Source organism: Oryctolagus cuniculus, chromosome 11 (assembly GCF_051225735.1).
Source record: "Oryctolagus cuniculus isolate XC-2025 breed Fujian yellow rabbit chromosome 11, ASM5122573v1, whole genome shotgun sequence".
Lineage (NCBI taxonomy): Eukaryota > Metazoa > Chordata > Mammalia > Lagomorpha > Leporidae > Oryctolagus > Oryctolagus cuniculus.
In genome coordinates, this window is record NC_142877.1 from 16,773,552 (window position 1) to 16,794,138 (window position 20,587).

General features: G+C 42.5%; 1 protein-coding gene across 3 annotated transcripts in view; it reads left to right on the plus strand.

Moving 5' to 3' along the window:
• Positions 1–20,587, plus strand: part of PTPRT (protein tyrosine phosphatase receptor type T) — a 1,117,000-nt gene that overhangs the window by 1,017,451 nt on the left and 78,962 nt on the right. For all 3 annotated transcript variants that reach the window (XM_070051826.2, XM_051846098.3, XM_051846094.3), the window contains one exon: positions 17,473–17,663. In XM_070051826.2, coding sequence (XP_069907927.2) covers positions 17,473–17,663 — 191 coding nt within the window. The remainder of the gene's footprint in view (positions 1–17,472; positions 17,664–20,587) is intronic.

Consider the following 20,587-nt stretch of genomic DNA (forward strand, 5'->3'; position numbering starts at 1 on the left):
CCATTGGCATCAGCTGAGGGCTTGTTACAGCTGGGTCTCAGGCCACACACCAGATCCTCTGAATAATAATAAGCATCTTAAAGATTCTCCAATAAGTACATTAAACTTCAGAAAGCATTGGTCTGTTTCTGCTCCCTGATTTGGAATACTATACAGCAGGGGGAAAAAAGTGAAATCCTGTTGTTTGCAACAAAATGTATGAAACTGGAAAACATAATATTTAGTGAAATAAGCCAGTCTGAAAAGGACGATTATCATAGGTTCTCCCTGATCTGTGATAGCTAATAGAGCGCCTAAAAGATAATCTATATAAGTGAAATTGATACTTCGAGATGCAATGACTTTGAAAAGCCCTTGTCTCAACTCTTGAGGAACAGGTTTTTTATACTATTTCATGAACTCTTTACTTAGTACATACTAAATGGTATGTGTATAAAGTTAATTGAAAATAGTCTTAGTAAAATATAAGAATGGGGATAGGCCAGGGAGGAGGAAGAAGAGTGAGAGTGTGGGTATGTGGGAAGAATCACTATGTTCCTAAAGTTGTATTTAGGGAAAGTGTTGAGTTTGTATTCCTTTAAAAAAAAGGTTTCTGGGGGAAAAAAAACTCACAAAGGTAATTCTGCAAAATAATATAGCAATTAAACCAGGATGAAAACTTGGATCTTATAATTCCCAAACTGTGCTCTTTACATTCTGTTGTCTTTGTGGTTTATTATATCCACAAACTCAGCCCACATATCCAGGGCATAGTTTGTAATGGAGAAAGGAGGCTCACATCCACCTTGTATAGTGTAAACTCATTTTAAACATCTGTTGCACATTTAAATTTCTTCTCCCAGACAAGTTTAGTCATTTCATTTTTTTCTTTCTTACACATCAACTAAAGAGAAAATCACCTGTCAGGCTGAAGATTGTAAAATCTGTCAAAATTGAATTTTTCTAGTTTAGTTAAGTATTACTCTACAGCTATTTTGCATACCTTTGTCTTATTATGATTTTGATGAATGGGAGAAAATAAGACTAGCATGTGTTTTTCTGTATGAGGCATTACTTAAAGTGTTTTCCTTCCATCAGACATCTTCCTATGAATGTGTGGACCCTGGAGTTTGATGACGCATATGAAACACAAAATGTGGACCTGATTGTTTTTAGTGTGCACACAACCCTGGAACCAATGAAAAACTCCAAATTATGTCCAGCCCAAGCTGAAGTCACAGTGAAGCTGGACATTTTCACTGTGACAGAATATTTGGGGTATAATTAGAATCACCCCAAGACCATCTTGGGGAGAAGTGCATTGTGATTAAATGTGGTTTATCAACCTTCCTACAACCGCCAAGTCTAATGGAACTGAGGCAAGAAATGCAAATCCTACTATGCTCACGATAGGGGGATTTGGAGGGCAGGAGAGATGGACCTTGAAAACAGGCACTGTGTTATAGTGAGCTGGAGCATGAGTTTCACTGAACAGTGTGTACCTAGCAAATAAACAAGTGCTTATTGAACAACCCCTGGATTCTGGAGATACACTGGTAAATAACACAGATGTGGAAGCTGCCTTCATAGAGAGTACAGTGTAGTTAAGGAGACGGATATCAAATGGTGCCGTTATCAGATATTCAGTCACCATTGTTATAGTGACGTATGTCCAGGAAAATATAAAATTTATAAAAGTACTGTTGTTAGGATATAATATGACACCTCAGGTGGAGATGGAGGCAGATGGGGTTTCTTCCTTGATATCTTCATTCAGAAAACTAAGATAATTTTTAGTGAACACTTACCATCTAGATTCTACCACTAACAATTTGCTAGATTTAATTTATCCCTACCTTTTAATCTATGCACTCCTCAGTCCATCTGGATTTTTTTATATGCCAGTGGAAATTTCTGAGGTCACTATACTTCTTTTGCCCCCAGTACTGAACAGTGTATATCATTGATGCTAGCTCAGTATTGTTTGTTACTTTGAGATAAAACTTGCAAAGCAATACATACATTTTACATTTTGTTTTCCATGAGTTCAGCAATTGCCTTTATTTGTGCAACCCAAACCTTAGAAATATACACAGACTCACCAGGAAGAGCTCTTCATGCCCGTTCCCCACCGAGCCTCAGTCCCACTCTGTGTGACAGGTAATCATTGCTCTGTTTCTCCCTACTATAAATTGTTTCTTCAGGAAGAGGAAGTGGCTTTTTAGCTAGGTCTTGAAGGATGAAGGGTTGTCCACTTGGCCTTGGAAGACTGAGGGAAGCTTACCATTCCAGGAGAATAAATAGCACATTATGTACTTTCTTGGGTTGCAAGCACTAGGAAAGGAGGACTGTGTGGTTGTAGCCTAGTGAGCTAGACACAAGTTGCAGCCATTGAGAGAGTGAACGCTAGACCAGTCAAAGCCTTGAAGTCACTTCACATATTCAAAATCTGAACGTAGCCAAAGGTCAGTGGGCAGCCAATAAGTGGTTTTAGCAGGGAGATAACATGCTCAGTTTTGTTAATTAAAAAAAAAAAAAGCCTCATGGTGAGAACAGGACACGGAAAAGCAGAGAGTGTTGGGGATGCTCTTTCAGCCCTCATGAAGGAAGAGATGATTAGCAGAGATGAGGATCCGGGCCATGGAGAAAAGGGGGCATCTGTTTAGAGAAGTTGAATGACTTGCCCAAAGTCCCACAGCCAGTATTGGTGGTGTCAGGATTCTCACTCAGGTCTGCTCATGCCCAGAGTCTACACATGCTGGCCTTTCCCCGTCCCCAAAGAGTATGATCTGAATCTCTCAGTCTTTCTAATTGCCGTCACTGATTTCCTCTTCATATCAGCTCTTCGGCCACTTCAGAATTTTCAAGGCAAATTATTGCTTGAGTTGCTAGCAGTCTTAGCCAACTCAGGGGTCCCATTCTGAGGATAAGGTCACTATCTGCAGCCTAGACTTTCCTTGAAACAATAGTTTGGAGATGGAGCAGGTGATTCAATATGGATCTACCAGTACCTGGATTTATTATGCCACTCGTGGTTCTGTCAAAGACAGAAGTGACACCCAGAGGTTACCTGAGGTTCCATGGACTTGGAGCTTCAGGCATTTATCCACAAGTCAGTCCCCTCCTTGTGTAATCTCATTCCTCCCTTTGACAAAACTCTTCTCGAATGCCACCCGCATATCATTACTCCATGCTTGCAAGAATATTAATACTAACAATTCATTTTTCTTTATTATTTCTGTTTGGAGTAACTCCATTCTTCTGAGTTCTTCTGCATATTCTGCTTAGAGTGACACATCACAGCCATATATAGAACCTCTCATTGATTAAATGAGAAGGCTTAAAAAATCATGGAAATAGAATTTTAAAATAACTTTATTTTTTTCAAAGAAATTCTTACAAGCCATATATACAGTTTTCAGAATACGCATGTTGACAAACTTTTTGAAAGACTCCTCATGTTAAGTACCTTCACAGTAATACCCACATTTCCAACATTAAGTAACCTCACAGTTTCTCCTTCCTTTAATAAATTTCATTCCCTTCAGATATGTAATATGCTCCCCAGAAATCTACTGTTTGGCAGCAAGTATTTGAACTACCTGGTATTATCAGTTTTAGAATTCTTTACACACCATTTCATTGTCTGTTTATGGAGGCTTTTCTGCTAGTCAAAGTTTAGTATTTTCTAAGTCCATTATTTTACAAAATGAACGTCTCTGAAAATACAGTTATGAATATGAAATAATTAAACAACTAGACATGCAAAACATGGCTTCTCTTTGCAGTGAACTAAGACATTGTAAAAATCCAGAATTACATTCCTACCCTTTAGGGTTCAGTAATTGCTTTCCGGAACCCATACATTCCCTCCACTTTACTTCCTTACCCCTAGTCGGGTCACTAAGTGGTCAAGAGCGAGAGCCTCCCTGGTGTGGGTGAAAGTGTGTTGTTTGGATATGCTCAAGGACGCCCATTTTTGTTTCAACTGCATTAAGCTGATAAAACATGTGCTGTGGAACACTGGTATCATTATTTTTATTGCCTGTTTTCTCACTGATTACCATGAAATTGTGACAAACTGAAAAATCTTTTCAAAGTTTTTTGTAAATAGTGAAACACTTTGTTCAAACAAAAGCATACCTGCACATCTGTTTTCTAAAACAGATAAATCATGTAGATGGAGCCCATCACTACCACCACCACCACCACCCACCCACCCCTGACCCATAGAAGATATTTCTTTCCTATTTTCTACACCTCTGAGAGCACCAAGTCAATGGTCTAATACTTTGCTTATTCCTTCCCCTCTACACCTAATGGTTAAAACTTTCCACTTGCTGATTTACTCAAGATGAAAATAACAGCTGAACCACAGGTCACTTGAACAAGTCCAGACTGATGACTTCTAGCTAAATTACAGAACTCTCACAAGCAGGGCCATCATGTGATTGACAGCCTCTGAAGTTGAGCAGTACACAGCATGAACAGCCAGCTGCACATGTTGGCTCTGTAGATTCCTGGACTGGAGAAGCATCAGGACAGGTGCTGGCCCAGACTGCAGGTCCTGGCAGAGATTGGCATTTCACTGAGAGCCCCTTCCTGGACCAGTGACCAGCCTTCAGTACAGTCACAAGAAAGAGACGCCAAGGCTAGTTTTCTGTTGCATGTGGGATCCTTGTGATGGAACTATTTTTAAGTCTTGACTATGATGGCAGTCATAGATATCTATAAGTATAAAATTATGTAAAACTAAACATACACAGAAGTGCATGTAAAATTAGTGAAATCTGAATAAGGTCAGTGGACTATAGGAGGAGTCTTCAAAGAGTTTATGGAAATGCATATTATAAAACTGTGTGTGGGAATCAAACTAAATATATTTATCTTCTGATTTCATCTTTCCATGAACTCTGTATCAATGTCAATTTCCTAATTATAATGTTATACTATAATTATACAAATGTTATCATTGAGGAAAACTAGGAGAGAATATATAAGAACCCTCTATTTCCTTCAACTGCATCTAAATCTAAAACTATCTTATACATCTTTTAATTTTTTTAAGTTATGCAAGTTTCATATACTTCATTTATACAGACTTAGGAGCATAGTGATACTTACCACCCTACACTCCCTCCTGCCCATGCTCTAATTGTTCTTCCTCCTCCTCCCATTCCCATTCTTGATTTTTACAAAGACCTACTTTCAGTTTACTTAATTATTATAAGATTAACCCTACACTAAGTAAGAGAGTTCAACAAAGAGTATGAAGGAAAAAAAATACCATTCCTCAACAGAAGAGACATGGGCTGTAAACAATCATGGAATCAACTAACAACAGATGCTGGCGAGACTGTCGGGGTGGCGGGTCGGGGGGGGGGGGGCGGACACTAATCCACTGTTGGTGGGAATGCAAACTGGGAAAGCCACCATGGAGGACTGTTTAGAGATATCTCAGAAATCTGAATATAGCCCTACCATACGACCCAGCCATCTACTCCTTGGAATTAACCCAAGGGAAATTAAATTGGCAAATAAAAGAGCTATCTGCACCTCAATGTTTATTGCAGATCAATTCACAGTGGCTAAGACATGGAATCAACCTAAATGCCCATCAACAGAAGACTGGATAAAGAAATTGTGGGATATGTACTCTATAGAATACTATGCAGCAGTAAAAAAAAAAATGAAATCCAGTCATTTGCAACAAAATGGAGGAATCTAGAAAACATCATGTTGAGTGAGATAAGCCAGTCCCAAAGGGACAAATATCATATGTCATGTTCTCCCTAATCTATGACAACTAACTGAGGACCTAAAAGAAAACCTGTGGAAGTGAAACTGACACTATGAGAAGCAATGACTTGATCAGCCCTTGTCGTGACTGTCGAGAAACAGCTTACTATTTTATTTTTTCTAGTATTTTCTTTTTCTACTTAATACCATTGGTTGGACTCTTTAACACAGAATTATTGTTAGGTGTTTAAATTTTACTGAAAATTGATCCCTGTTAAAAATAAGAGTGGGAAAGCCGGCGCCGCGGCTCACTAGGCTAATCCTCCGCCTTGCAGCGCCGGCACACCGGGTTCTAGTCCCGGTTGGGGCGCCAGATTCTGTCCCAGTTACCCCTCTTCCAGGCCAGCTCTCTGCTGTGGCCAGGGAGTGCAGTGGAGGATGGCCCAAGTACTTGGGCCCTGCACCCCATGGGAGACCAGGAGAAGCACCTGGCTCCTGCTTTCGGATCAGTGCGGTACGCCAGCCACAGCGCTCCAGCCGCGGCGGCCACTGGAGGGTGAACCAACGGCAAAGGAAGGCCTTTCCCTCTGTCTGTCTCTCACTGTCTGCTCTGCCTGTAAAAAAAAAAAAATGGGAATAAGAGAGGGAGGATATGTACAGTCCAGCATGCTCCCTCGGACTTACCTCTAATGGTAGAGCTAGCAATGTGCCGTGGGACTCCAAATCCCATTAAGTTGGCAGGTACTTATGCCGTCTTACTAGTTAAAGTGATCAGTTAAGTTCATAACTGATCATAAAGATAGGATTAAGTGTCAAAGGGATCATATAAATAAGACCAGTTTCTGCTAATAATAATTGATAGAATTAAAAAGAAGAGAACGGTCCAACATAGGAAACGGGATACACAGCAGAGTCATAGAATGACAAATGCCCTAAACAGCACTCTGGCCTCAAAATCAGCGTAAGGCATTTGGATCTGGCTAAAAAGCCCATGAGAGTATTTCAGGCATGGAAAGCCCAAGACACTGTAGCAAAAAATGAACTAAATGAAAGATCTCTGTGAGACCCCAGTGGAAAGAAGAGGCCACCAAACAAGGAGGTACCTTTCTCTGAAGGGAGGAAAGAACTTCCACTTTGATTGTCTAAACAAGGTCAGATTTTGTGAACTCAAGAGGCTTCCATAGCCTTGGCAGCTCATGACAAGAGCCTCGGGTGATTACTGACATCATAAATAAGAGTGTCAACTGTTAAATCAACAACAGGAATCACTGTGCACTTGCTCCCCTTGTAGGACCTCTGTCCTTAATGTGTTGTACTATGCGAATTAACAGTAAAATTAGTCTCCAAGTAGTACTTTATACTTTGTGTGTCTGTGTGGGTGCAAACTGTTGAAATCTTCACTTAGTGTAGAGTTGATCTTCTGTATATAAAGATAATTAAAAATGAATCTTAATGAATAGTGGGATGAGAGAGGGAGTAGGAGATGGGATGGTTTGTAGGTGGGAGAGTGGTTATGGGGGAAGAACTGCTGTAATCCAAAAGTTGTACTTTCAAAATTTATATATTTATTAAATAAAAGTTTTCTATTAAAAAAAGAATCCCTGGAGCCCTGGTGATGGGCTGGTATGTACCATCTTCCCCAGTCACATCCATCAGGCCCTTGAAATGTGTCTCATAACTTCCCAGGTCATTGATCACTCCCTAGTCCAATCATTTGCTAAAAGTGTTCTGCTTATCTCTAGCAATCATGAATTAGGTTATTTATGTCTTTTTTCTTTAATCATTTTTTTGCCAGAGATTTGTCCTAACTTATTGGTGTTTTCCAAGAAAGCAGTCAGCTTCTCATTTTCTTCAGTTTCTCCATTCTGTCTTTAACTTCTATTATGTTGTGTTAGCTTCCGTTCTTATATTTTTATTTGCTTTCCTCTTACTTTCCAGAACTGTTTTCTGACCCACCTATCCTTTCTCCGTAATGTGTTGCATCATTGCTGTGGTTCATGTTCTTTCCTATTTCTCTTTAATCAATCCAGGTATATTTATAGTCTCTTTGATGGTTTTTTTATTTTCAATTCTTTGTAGTCATATTTCTCTGTTTATCATGTCTGCTGACTTTTCCTCATGGGAATAAGCTTTCTCATGTGGCTTGTCACTCTTTCTGTTTTATTTTTCCACTGAGAGTTCATCATTGGTGGAGGCAGATTTGTTCTGTGGGAATTAATGTCTTGTAGGAAAATACCTCTGTGAGGTGGTTTCTCATTTGCTTGTCAGTACCATGGGATTCTCTCTAGTATGAGGTTTTATATATTGATTTCTAGGTTACAGTTGTTCAATGTGAACATAAATACGGGCCACAGGTTGGTATGTGATTGCGGTCAGGGTTCTCTGTTTGTTTGTAACCACTCGAAATCTATATACCCTTTTATAATATTTATTGATACATTTAATTTACACACACAATATACTCATACTCAATGGCCATTAGATTCTTTATTAAATAATTAATTAGATTCTAATTTCAAATTAAAATAGTACATATTTACTGTTGTCCATCTTGAAATGTGAAGAAATTGATATACTTTTGGTTTGGTGGTACATAAAAACTCACATTTTGTGAGTTTTTGTTGCAAATATTTGAAATTTTGCCAAAATTTTGTAAATTCTTTTTCTTACATGATTTCTCTTTAAGAATTCTTTTTTGTACTTCACTCAATTTTAATCATATTTATTGTGACTTTTATACTCAGGTATATGTTTAAGAATTTTTTATCATTACCAAGTCAGTTCTTTTCCAGAAAGACTTCCACTATTCCTGTGTGGTTTTTTCCCCCTTATTTCTGAAATTACATTTTTGGTTACCTCACCCACACAACCCTCTGGAAAGAACCAAAACCAGCATAATGTCTGAATCAATGAATATATCAATGAATATCTTTCTGTAGCCTCAATTAAAACACCTTATCTCAAGGTCTCATTTGGTGGTCACACATCAATAATATTGAACCAATTGCATTGGAATATAGATTATATTTTTAGGTCATTCTAGAGAACCCTCTACATTTGAAGGGTTGGGTGTTTATTTTGTCAAGAAGCTGCTTCTCCGTTGTATCTTTCATTTTTGCTCTTGTTCGTTTATTTGATTCTCTTCCCTAGTAACACCAATTGTCTCTCTCTTAAATGTCTGCTTTCTGTTCTCTGAAAATGCCTTTCTGTTACCATCACACATGAGCACACATGAGCACAAACATGAACACACATGAGCAGATGATACCTACAAAGAAAATAAAATCTCATTGTTTAATTCCCTTTCCTTTTCCTCTGTAGGTTTCCCAAATGAATTCTCCAAAGTTCCTACTAGTTGCTTATTTTCATGACAGATTCCAGTGTCCTGTACAATTCTTCTATTATATTTTGGTTTCCTTAGGGTCAATTTTTTCTTCCCTCACTCAGTGAATTTTTTCAAAGAGCTTCCTAACTTGATTCATTTTCTGAAAACTTTGCTGTTATTTAATTTTTCACTTCCTTTTTTCGCCCCTGTTTTTTTGAGTTTTGTTTTCAACAAAATTCATGTGATGTAAAATGTATTTCTGCTTCTACTGTGTAGATTAAGATACCAGTAATATAAAGACACAAATCAAATTTAATTTTAAGTGGTGGTTGAGGGGCAGGCATTGTGGCACTGCAGGTTAACTTGTGCTTTCCATGCCTGCATCTCATACCTGAGTGCTGGCTCATGTCTTGGCTGCTCCACTTCCAATCCAGCTTCCTACTAATGCACCATGAGAGACAACATATAATGTCCCAAATGCTTGGATTCCTGCTGCCCTTATGGAAGATCCACATGGGGTTTTGGGTTCCTAGCTTCAGCTTGCCCAGCCTTGGCTATTTGGGGAATGAGCCAGTAGATGGAAGATAGCATGCTCTCTCACTCTCACTGTCTCTGTGCCCTTCAAGTAAATGAAAAAAATAAATGTTCTTTGAAAATGGTGTTAATGGACTGTCTCCTGGAATAGGAAGGTTAAAAGAACAGGCTTCAGAGTTGGTTGAATGAGATGCCCATCAATGTCTTCAAAGCCCTAAGCACTTGGAAACCCTCCACCTTGCCATCTTGAGATGGTACTGTCCATAGCCTGACTCCCCTCATGGATGCAGGATTGTATTAACTGTCTTAAATGATATTCCCCAACACGGTAATGTCCAGCAGCAGAGAGGGATCATGGATTATTCTTCTTAGAGGTAAAAAATTAAAAAACTTAAAAATTTCCCAGAGTCTCATAATGGAACTTCCCAGCCGTCTCACTGAAATTTTGGGGCCAACCTGACAGAGGGAATAGGAACAATCTGCTTGGTTTAAGGAAATCAAGATCTGCTGCCAAATCTAGGAATTTCTGGTCACATTGGGAGTATGGGGACACCCAAACTAATTTGTCAGTATCTTCCAGAGAGGAAGAAGGTGAAGAATGGGTTTTGGGTAAACAGTCAACACTAACTTTTCTTTTGAAAATAGTATCTTTTCTTGGCATCTAGAGTGTTATTTTTCTCATTGTTAAAATGGTGTGTTTTTCTCAGACCCCATGTCGACTTGTTTCTGTTTATTTAACCTTAAAGAAATAGAGGTCTCTCTAAACCTGGCGTTTGCCAACAAACAGTAGGTGGATTCTCACTGTATTATTCGTGTCTAACTGGTTATTACCGTTGGGACCCTTCTCTTGTAGCTTAAGCAGGAGCAGTAGTGGTCACTAACATACCCTATTCCTAACTACAGCGGCAAACACTATCCGTCCAGTGTGAGTGCTGTCGGAGAAGAAAGTAATGCGGCCTCCACAAAGGCAAGGATCAGTTTCTTGATCAGAAAGAGTAATGAATAGAGAAGGCCTTCCTCATAACTGTTCCTATGGCATTGTTTCCTAATACGGAATCTGCACAAAGGTACTTTCTTTTGTCTTGGCCATGCCAGAGACTCCAGTGAAGGAAACTGAGGAGGAGAAAGGGTTTAGAGATGCTCTGTTGAGTTGCTCTTTGATCCTTTGAGCCTAGGAAAGAAAATAGGGAAAATACAAGCATTTCAATTCCATCTTTCAGGCCAGTGGGTTTACTTTATGTTGATTAACAAAGTCCATCCATGTCAGTTGCCAATTGGGTAATATGCATTTCAGCTCCCTAGAGCGTGACAGTGGGTGGAATTCTACTTAGTATTAGTTTTAAAATTTCAGCCCCATGCATTTTTTCATAAGAATGAAAGAGATGTAAGAAAGATCAAGAAGGTAATTCCAAATGCTGTTATATTGAGCATGTCCTTAGTGCATAAGTGAATATGCAGTTCCTCAGGGATCTCAAATCTCAAATCCTTACCCTGGGGTGAGTCTAGAATTCTGAAATATATAAAAGATTTTTTCTTATAACACAACTCTTAAATACAAGCCAACTGCTTCATCTATGCTTCACCAAAGAAATTTTAATAACTTCTAACTCTGAAGGGAAAACTGCCTGTGTCAAATCAGTTAAAAGAGGATTTTTGTATAGTTTTCAGTGATTTTTAAGAAATTCTGAAAAAAAATCAAGTCTTTATGCACATGTTAAGTGCGATACTGCTATAATTAACAGTTATTCCTTCCAAAATCTAGCACTAGGTTAGTTGACAGACTTATATTTTCCTGCTATTATGAGTTTGTTATCTTGAGGGTTTGTTGGTATTTGGTGGGGGAGGAAGGATGAAGGATGGACTGCTAACCAGACTGGAGACCCCATTTAACCCTTGCAACAAGTTTCTCAGAGGATGATGATGATGATGGCAATCAATCATGCTCATCACCAATGACAAGTAAAGGTCTTAGAGTAACTTATTTGGGATCCCATAGAAAGTTGTCAAGGTCAAATCTGAATCCAACTGTCATCCTCAGATGCAGTATTTTGACTGTTCCACCTGCAGAGCCAAAGCCCCCACAGTGTGTTCTCATCACAACTCTCCTCTCAGCAGGTGACCCAGTTACTGACCACTTCAAACCTCACCTCTCTCAGACTCTCCTTCTGAGTCCACAGTCTCTAAACACCCTTCCCTTCTTCCAGCTCTCCTGCCACATGGATTTGGGGAGAATTTTGATAGATGAAATAAGAGATTAACACTGAAATCAAAACTACAGAAATTTGGTTGATTATTTGAGAAACTTTGTCTTGACTTTTGCTAAAAGCGGAGTAAAGAGTGTCATGAAAGCACAAAGAGTCATTAGGAAACTAGTGGAGTAGTTCTGCCTTGTAGACTCGAACTAGAGCAGCAGCTGTGGGAATGGAATAAAATAGATGACTTTGGGGTGTGTCATGAAGGAAAACAGGAGAAGAGAGAAGCCCTCAATCTCTAGTTTGTGAACTCTATGTGTTCAGTAGAACATCATGTACATCATCAGAACGGCTAGCATTATCCTCACTGCTTTCCAGGCACTGTATTGAGCACTTCGCATGCACTGTCTTGTTGGATCTGCACAGTACTTGTTTTCTTCATGTTACTGATGAAAAAACAGAGGCTCGGGAAGGTTTGTCACTTGGCCAAGGTCACGGAACACATATTGGTTTATTAATGATACAATTCCCATGCTTTCTGGTCCTCAGACCCAGACTCAGGGTTTCTCAGGGTGCAGATTGTGTCCCTCTCATGGGACATGGACAGGTCATTTCTGATACAGCCCTGTGAATATTTTAGTGAGCATTAAAATAAAATTAGTATATCACATCCATAATTTTATGTTTTGCTATCATTCATAATAAGGCAAAGAAAATTATTACATGTTACTTTAAAAAAAGTAGACTTGTATAGATCTCCACTGTTCAATACAGTTAGTTACTAGTCACCTGTGGCTATTTAAATAGAAATTAAAGTAAAAAATTATTTTCTCAGTCACACTAGCTGCATTTCAAGTGGTCAGAAACCATAGATGGCTAGTAGCTAACAGTGCTGATACAACACACTTCTGTCATCATATGAAGTTCCATTGTTGGATAGTTCTGGGTTACAGCTGTCTGGTAGATCCGTGTCTTTTTATTTAGAGTTCACTGAAGCTCTAAATTAGCTCTCTTTAGAACGTTATCTGGCTCTGGTTAAATCTATGTGCACCTGTGCTGTCCAATAAAATAGCAACTACTCACTAGTGTCTGGAGCACCCTGGACATTTGGCTAGTCTGAATGGAAATTTTCTGTAAGCATCAAAGGCACATCGGATTTTTAAGCCTTTGTATCAATAAAGTAAATATAGCATTAAAAATCTCTGAACTGATTTTATGTCGAAATAGAATTTTGGATGAATTGGGCTGAAGAAAAGGTATTACTGGAATTAAATCCCATGTTCTTTTTTACCATATTTAATATTGCTTCAAGGTCATCATTCTAAATTGCACGCATGGCTTGCATTGCATTTCCCCAGATGGTGCTGCTCTTGACCTCTTTGCCCCACTGTGTGACTCTGGAGCGCTCTCCCTTTTTTGTCTCTTTTTTCTCTAGATCTGCACAGCCCACTGCTGTAGCCATAAACACATACGAGTAGTTCAATTTAAATCAATGGAAATTAAATTTAAAATTTAGTTCCTCTTCCACATCAGCCACATTTCAGATGCTCAGTAGCAACATGTGGCTACCAGCTGCCCTATTGCAGAGCCCAGAAGTAGAGCCCAGTAGAAAGATCTGCTGGGCAGTGTTGATATAGATTGTACATAGCTATGACAAGAGCCCCATAGATAGCTTGTGAATGCCTAGAACCTGGGGTACCCATGTTGCCCAACTCTGGGACACCTCGTCCTCCCATCTTCTGGGTGCCTGTCCCTGCCTACCTCTGTTGGATCTGTTCATGCACACCTTACCTTTCTTCTGTCCTCCCTCAAGGGCTGGGTATCCTCTCTCCATGAGCACACCTCCCTCCCTGCTCCTGGATGTCTGTAGTATTTAACATGGTGCTTTGTACAACACAGGCACTCAGTAAATATCCGTTAACCAGCTGAAGTAGCAGTTCCTAGGAGGTGACTGGGAAAATGTTGCTGAAACTAGAAGATCTGCTTGACAACATGAGGCCAAAGCAGGTTCCCTGCCAGCAAGGAAGAGAAGTTGGTAAAGAAGCAGAAAGGAGGAAATCGGAGGGGCAGTGGTGACATAAAACCTCACACATGTCACCAAGAAACCTTCGCCCACCCGTTATGCCCCTCATAGGCAGTGACAAGAGTTACTGCAGGGAATTCTCAGGCTTAGGCAACAGCTATATAAAAAGTGCGAAAGAAATCCAAAATATTATTATGTGATAAATAAACATGCCAGACCCGTAAATGAGAAGTTGAAATGGCATGAAAATTAAGGGTCTGGTGAGGAAAAAAAAAGAAAAATGTTCTCTCCCTGGGCCAGCTGGTTTGAGTTACATTTTATGAGCGGCATGTGAATTCCGGAGCCCTTGTTGAATTAGCAGCAGAATCGCACATTAGTTTTAAGGCTCCCACTCGAATAGGAACATCATAACGTTTTTTAATTGGGGCTGATAAAAACGTAGCATTACTTGTAGGTTCCTGAGAGAAGTGAGTTGTGAAATTGGGTTTTCATTAAACCTAATGATGGAAAATTAAGTATAGTGCGTCTGGTGAAATGGGGTGTGATAAAAGGCATCACTTCTGCATTATCAGAGGTTAATAAGGGAATAGGTGAGGTAAGATACATTGGAAAAAGGAGTCCAACTAGTTGAATTAATAAACCTTGAAAATCCCTTGATTCCAAGTCTTCATAGCATCATTAGCACTAGCTTTGACATTATTACAAATGTTACAGCAATGCAAGTTGTTAAATTTCAAACACATTTATTTTCTATTCCAGTGTTGGTTTTGCTGACACCAAGTTTACAGTCTGTCTAGCAACGTGTTTAGGGAAATATCCATCTTGGTAGCTACTCGGTTTTGGAAACATTTGGCATCTCACAGAAATTTCCAGGTGCCCATTTGTAGGAAGCCTATCTTTGCCAGGCAGCTGGTCTACCATGCAGCGGTGTCCCTGGGTCCTTTGCGCAATGTTGGGTGTCCGTATGTGATAGTGGGTTAGGTGGGAAACGCAGGGCTCTGGGCACCATTTCAAGCTCTCCTGGGAATCATCTAGCCCCTCACTCAAGTGCTTCTGCCTTCTCCATTCCCAGCCCTAGCACAGAATCCCGGGAGTGACAGTCACTGGAAAGATGCCTCCTAGCCATGGCAGCCAGGACTGCTGCAAGGAAGAGTGAGAGTCAGTAAAGAAAGGGGTGCTTCCAAAACCTCTCAGCAGCTTCACACGGCTTCCAGAGTCTCCACGCACTCACGTGCTTTCTGGATCTGCCCCAGGACCTCGCTCTCCACAGCACCACATCGGACTCTTACCTCTTCACCTAGGTGCACCTCCACCTTGCAGGCTGTTTTGCTGTGCCTCAGCTGGTTCTTGATGGTTTTACTTCCTAGGCCAGCGAGCCTTGAGGGCAGAGTCTCTGTTTCTCTCTCCCATGCCACTTGCCTCCCAGAGTCCTCAATAAATCCGACTCATGATTCCTGGGGTGTGATGGAGAAGGGAGGCAGCCCCCACATTTGCCCAGGGCTACAGTTGAGTAATGCCAGGGAGGAAGCATCTGTCTATGCCCCAAATCACCAAAGGGTAAGCAGGGTTTTCCTGTGTGCAGCCAGGAAGGCTTTGTTGACATCTCCTCGAGGCCTTTCTTCCCTGTGTGCAAACCCAGGGCTTCTTGGCTGGGTCCCAAAGAGCCAGGTTCTGCCTTGGTTATGTTCACTGCCCACATTGAACCAGGAAGTCATTGAATAGGTGTGATCCAATCATTGTCTCAAGTTTGGACAAATGAAATTACTCCTAGCTCCTTGTCCCTTGGAAGAGCTAATACTTGGAGGTAGACAACAGGATGGAAATGAGAAATGTGTCCCCCTGCTGTATCCACAGACATAGTTGAAAGCGTGAAGGTCACCAGTAAGCCCTATTTTCCCAAGACTGATGGATTTCCCATGATGGAAATCATGGACTTCCACTGGCAAAACCAGACGCATGTCAGGCAGCCTGGGACAAGTTGGTCACCTGGAAAAGCATGTAGGCCAAATATTCTGCTCCATTTTGCTTTTCTTTGTGTTTTCAAGATTTATTTTATTTATGTGAGAAGCAAAGTTAGAAAAAGAAGCATAGGTAGAGACATCTTCCACCTGCTAGTTCACTCCCCACATGGCTTCACTCCCCAAAGCCAGGAGCTTCTTCTAGGTCTCCTACATGGGTGCAGGGACCCAAGCACTTGGGCCATCTTCTACTGCTTTCCCAGGCCATAGCAGAGAGCTGGATCAGCAGAGCAGCCGGGACTTGAACTGGTGCCCATATGGATGTCGGCACTGCAGGCTGTAGCTTTCCTGGCTACGCCACAATGCTAGTCCCTCCATTTTCTTTTTCTTACTGGGAACAGCATGGTGGTGCTCATACAGGAGTGGAGTGTCCTTTCACATAAAGGGACTGTGTCTGATGGATTATTGTGACTTGAGAGGCAAACAAGCTGAAGGGGATGTGGCTTAGGAAAAGACAAGTGCAAGGAATCAGAAATATATACTAAGCCTGCCAGGGCACAGGCCTAGGGGTGTCTGCATGGGTGCTTCACAGTGTCTGAAAACATCTGGGTGGGACACACCAGCTGCCACATCTGGCAGTCTTCATCATGTACACACTACCAGCAGGTCTTGCACAGTCCATGTGTGGGAGGATGCTGGGGAAGCAAGCCTAGAAGGTTCTGGAAAAGCCCTGAAAGACTGACAATGAATGTGAGCAGAGAGCTGGTAGGGAAAGATACTGGCTTTTCAGGTCCAAGGGGAACAGTGGATTTCACACTCAACCTGAGCAGGTGTCAGTTTCCAGCATGGCCAAACTAAAAGAAGCCATTAAATCAGCTCATTGGGTGTACAGGATTTTTTATCAGAGCAGTGTATAGAACTTACTTCAAAGAGAGACTTTATGAAAGAAATGAGGCCTAGGATCCAGGCCTCGGGGAAGCAGCAGGGCTGAAGGAAGAGGTTCAGGTGTCTCTACCTGCGAGCTGGGGTCAGGGATACTCCTGGAGCCACAGTGGCAGTGGCAGAGAAACTAGACAATGGGAAGCAGGTGGTCGCTGCCACAGACCCCATCGCTGGAGAGAGCTACTGAATGGGTCAGTGCTCTGTAGCTCTTTGGGTCCAAGACGGGCTGTGCTTCCTCCCAGTGGAAAATCCAAAGAAAACTAGTAGAGAAACCAGCTCCTAGGGATGCAGGCAGATGGAGCAGAGCAGACTTATGGTTCTTTGTCCAGATGCTGGGGCGTTCCGTATCTGCAGGCAGGCCTCAGAAACTAGTCGCAGACACCCTGATTCCTAAACAAAAGAGTGCTGTGGATATCGCTCTTGTCTGGCTCCTCGCTGGGTCTGGGCTTGGCCAAGGCTGTTCTGACAAGCCTGGGGGAACTGTAGGAAGGTCTGAGACAGGCAGAGCATGAGAATCAACCTGGAACCTGGTCTTCACCAACACACAGCCTTGCAATGGAAAGGAACCAAGGGTACTTGGTTTGTTGTTTTAATGGTTAGGTCTACCACCCCAGCCGTGCCAGGGAAGCAGTGTGTCTCGGGAGTCTTTGTGCAGTGTCCTGATCAGTTGAGCCCGAAGTTCGTCCCCTGGACCCTTCTCAGGCCACCCTGGGAGAGGCAGGGAGGACAAAGGACCAAGCTCCCATAGGTGATGTCTGTTCTGCCCCCTTCTCTTTGAAGCAGATGGCAGCCGCGGGGAGCTCTCCCAGCCCACCCTCACGATCCAGACTCACCCTTACCGCACCTGCGACCCCGTGGAGATGAGCTACCCCCGGGACCAGTTCCAGCCCGCCATCCGGGTGGCCGACCTGCTGCAGCACATCACGCAGATGAAGAGAGGCCAGGGCTACGGGTTCAAAGAGGAATACGAGGTGAGAGACCAGCCTGTGCGAAAACTCCCCGCTGGTTCTGGGGCTTCCTAGGCTACTTTTAAAGTCTTGCTATGAAAAGAGTGGCCCCCTGCCCAGCCACATCAGCATCACCTGGGGGCCTGCTGGAACTGCAATGTCTTGGGCCCCGTCCAGACCTACCGAATCAGAAGCCGCATTTTAACTGGAACCCCACGTTCAATCTGAGGAGCACCAAGCTAAAAGATTCTAGGAACTCCTTCCTTGTCTTCTCCTCCCTGTCCCTGTCTCTTTGTCCCTCCCGGTCCATGTCATTTTTTTTTTTTTTTTTTTTTGACAGGCAGAGTTAGTGAGAGAGACAGAGAGAAAGGTCTTCCTTCTGTTGGTCCCCCCCCCCCCAAATGGCCACGACGGCCAGCAAGCTGCGCCAATCTGAAGCCAGGAGCCAGGTGCTTCCTCCTGGTCTCCCATGCGGGTGCAGGGCCCAAGGACCTGGGCCATCCTCCACTGCATTCCCGGGCCACAGCAGAGAGCTGGACTGGAAGAAGAGCAACCAGGACTAGAACCCTGGAGTGGGGGGGGGGTGCAGAGGCAGAGGATTAGCCAAGTGAGTCGAGGCGCCACCCGTCCATGTCATTATTTAGTTATCTCCACAAATTCTGAGCTTTGGAGCCACACCTTCCTTCCCTTTGAAAACACAGGCACTCAAGCTCCTATCCCCTGAGCTACAGGAAAGGCAGCACCCCCGTCCCACCCTTGATTCCTGGCCTGCCTGCTCGCCCAGCTCACCTCGTGTCCTGTACTTGTGCTTCTGTGGGGGTCTCACCTCCTCCCCAAGGCGATACCTCATCTAGTTTTTTAAAAATATTTATTTATTTGAAAGTCAGAGTTACACAGAAGAGAGGCAGAGAGAGAGAGATTTTCCATCCACTGCTTCACTCCCCAACTGGCTGCAATGGCTGGAGCTGCGCCAATCCGAAGCCAGGAACCAGGAGCTTCTTCCAGGTCTCCCACGTGGGTGCAGGGGCCCAAGGACTTGGGCCATCTTCTGCTGCTTTCCCAGGCCACAGCAGAGAGCTGGATCAGAAGCAGAGCAGCCCAGACTCGAACTGGTGCCCATATGGGATGCCAGCACTGCAGGTGGCGGCTTTACCCGCTACGCCACAGCAGCGACCCCGGTACCTCATCTCTGGTAACGGCGGTGCCCTCTCCCTGCAGCCTCTCCCCACCCCTGAAGTCAGTACCTTCTCTTTCCTCCCCAAAGCATCTCTTGCACAACAGGTATGTGGGTAGTGGCTGTTGCTGGTGTTCAAGGAATAACGGAGGGCTGAGCAAAGTACAGGGAGCACCGTAACTCGGCGCTGTTCTTAGAGTTCTGCGACCACGCAGGTGCCCATAGTGCCTTCTGCGGTTCTGGTGTCCTGACACATCTCTACCCACTCCCTTCCCAGTGTTCTCTTGGGTGTCTTCAAGGCTTCCCCCTCTCCACAGAGCTCAGGAGCAGACTCTCACAACCCCCTTCCTTTGTTATGCAGAACAATTGAGCTGTCTGCCCTCACTCCTTTTGTTTCAAACCTTGCCCATTAGACAACACCTTTTACAAACAAAAGTAAAGCAAAATAGAAGGAAAAATCCATTAAGCTGTTTTCCAGAACCAGCAGCAGCTCCCAAGAGAAACCTTGCAACTCTCCTAGTACAAGTACAACCCAGCTGTAGCCAGTGTTAAAAACAAGCTGTGTCTCCCCCGCTGTCCCTGCCTCCCTCCCTCTCCCCCTTCCTTCCCCAAATGTCCCTTGAGCATCTTCTGTGTGCCATGCTCTGAGTTATATGCGTGAGTTTTCTCTTAGATTTTCTTTTCACTCGATCACATGCAGCGTGTGCCCCAGATACGTTTGGTGCAGTTTCACTGGGTGCAGTGACGACTCACCAGCTCACCCTCCACACGTTTGGAACCCTCGATCCTGCGAACTAAGTGTGTCTCTCAGGTTATATTCCAGGAAGGAGCTTACAGAGCAATATTTCAGAAGTTGTGTGAGGTCATGAAATGGTGCTAAACTGAGGGTTTACACAGCTGAAATTTGGATTTCAGTACAGTAAGTAAAGTGATCTTAGCTCTCTGAGTTTCCAAAATCTTTATTAACTGAAGGATGAATTTGGATAAGGTGATTTCCAAGGGCCTGTCTGGTCCTAAAACTTTATGAGCGTATAAAACATGGTGGCAAGGGGCATGTTTGACATATTTATGAGAACCAAAACGTTTATGTCAATGGGTGTGAGTAATTACCAGCTTGGGAGAGCCAGCAGTTAATTTCAAATATGGTTTAAGGAAAATAGCATTTTTCATATGCCCTGTCTACAAATCTGGGCAAGAATATTGAAATGAGAATCAGAGGAAATGAGCTCATTAACTTCCCATCCCTGAATCTTATTTCTTAAGCAGTTGAATGGCCCCAGCCTCTGAGGGGAGAGTGGGGTACACATGTGTGTGTTTATGCATATGTCTACAGATCTGTTGGTTGAACAAATGTCAGGAGAAAGTGTGTGATTTGTAGAGACATATTCAATGTCGAGATGGTTTATTGGTCATAGTGACTTGGTTTAAAGTTTCAAATAGCATTAAGGGAGCTATGTGACTTATTGGTAAAAGAGATAAGTGACCAAAGTCTGAGAAAGACGTGTTCTCACAATGTGCCACGTAAACTTTGAAGAGAGAAAGACAAATGTAGTTGACTATTTTGGTGCATTTCCTTTCAGAATGACATTTCTTTTAAAATCAGCCATCCCCGTTTGGTGGGCTGCTTTGTAAAATGTCTTCTTTGTACCTTTTTGCATTTTCCAATCCTTCTAGTGTGGGAATAAGCTGCTTTTATAACTTTTATAATGAGACAGCAAACAATATGCATATTCCACCATTTGAACCTCAACCAGAAATATCTCTAATGAGGCTA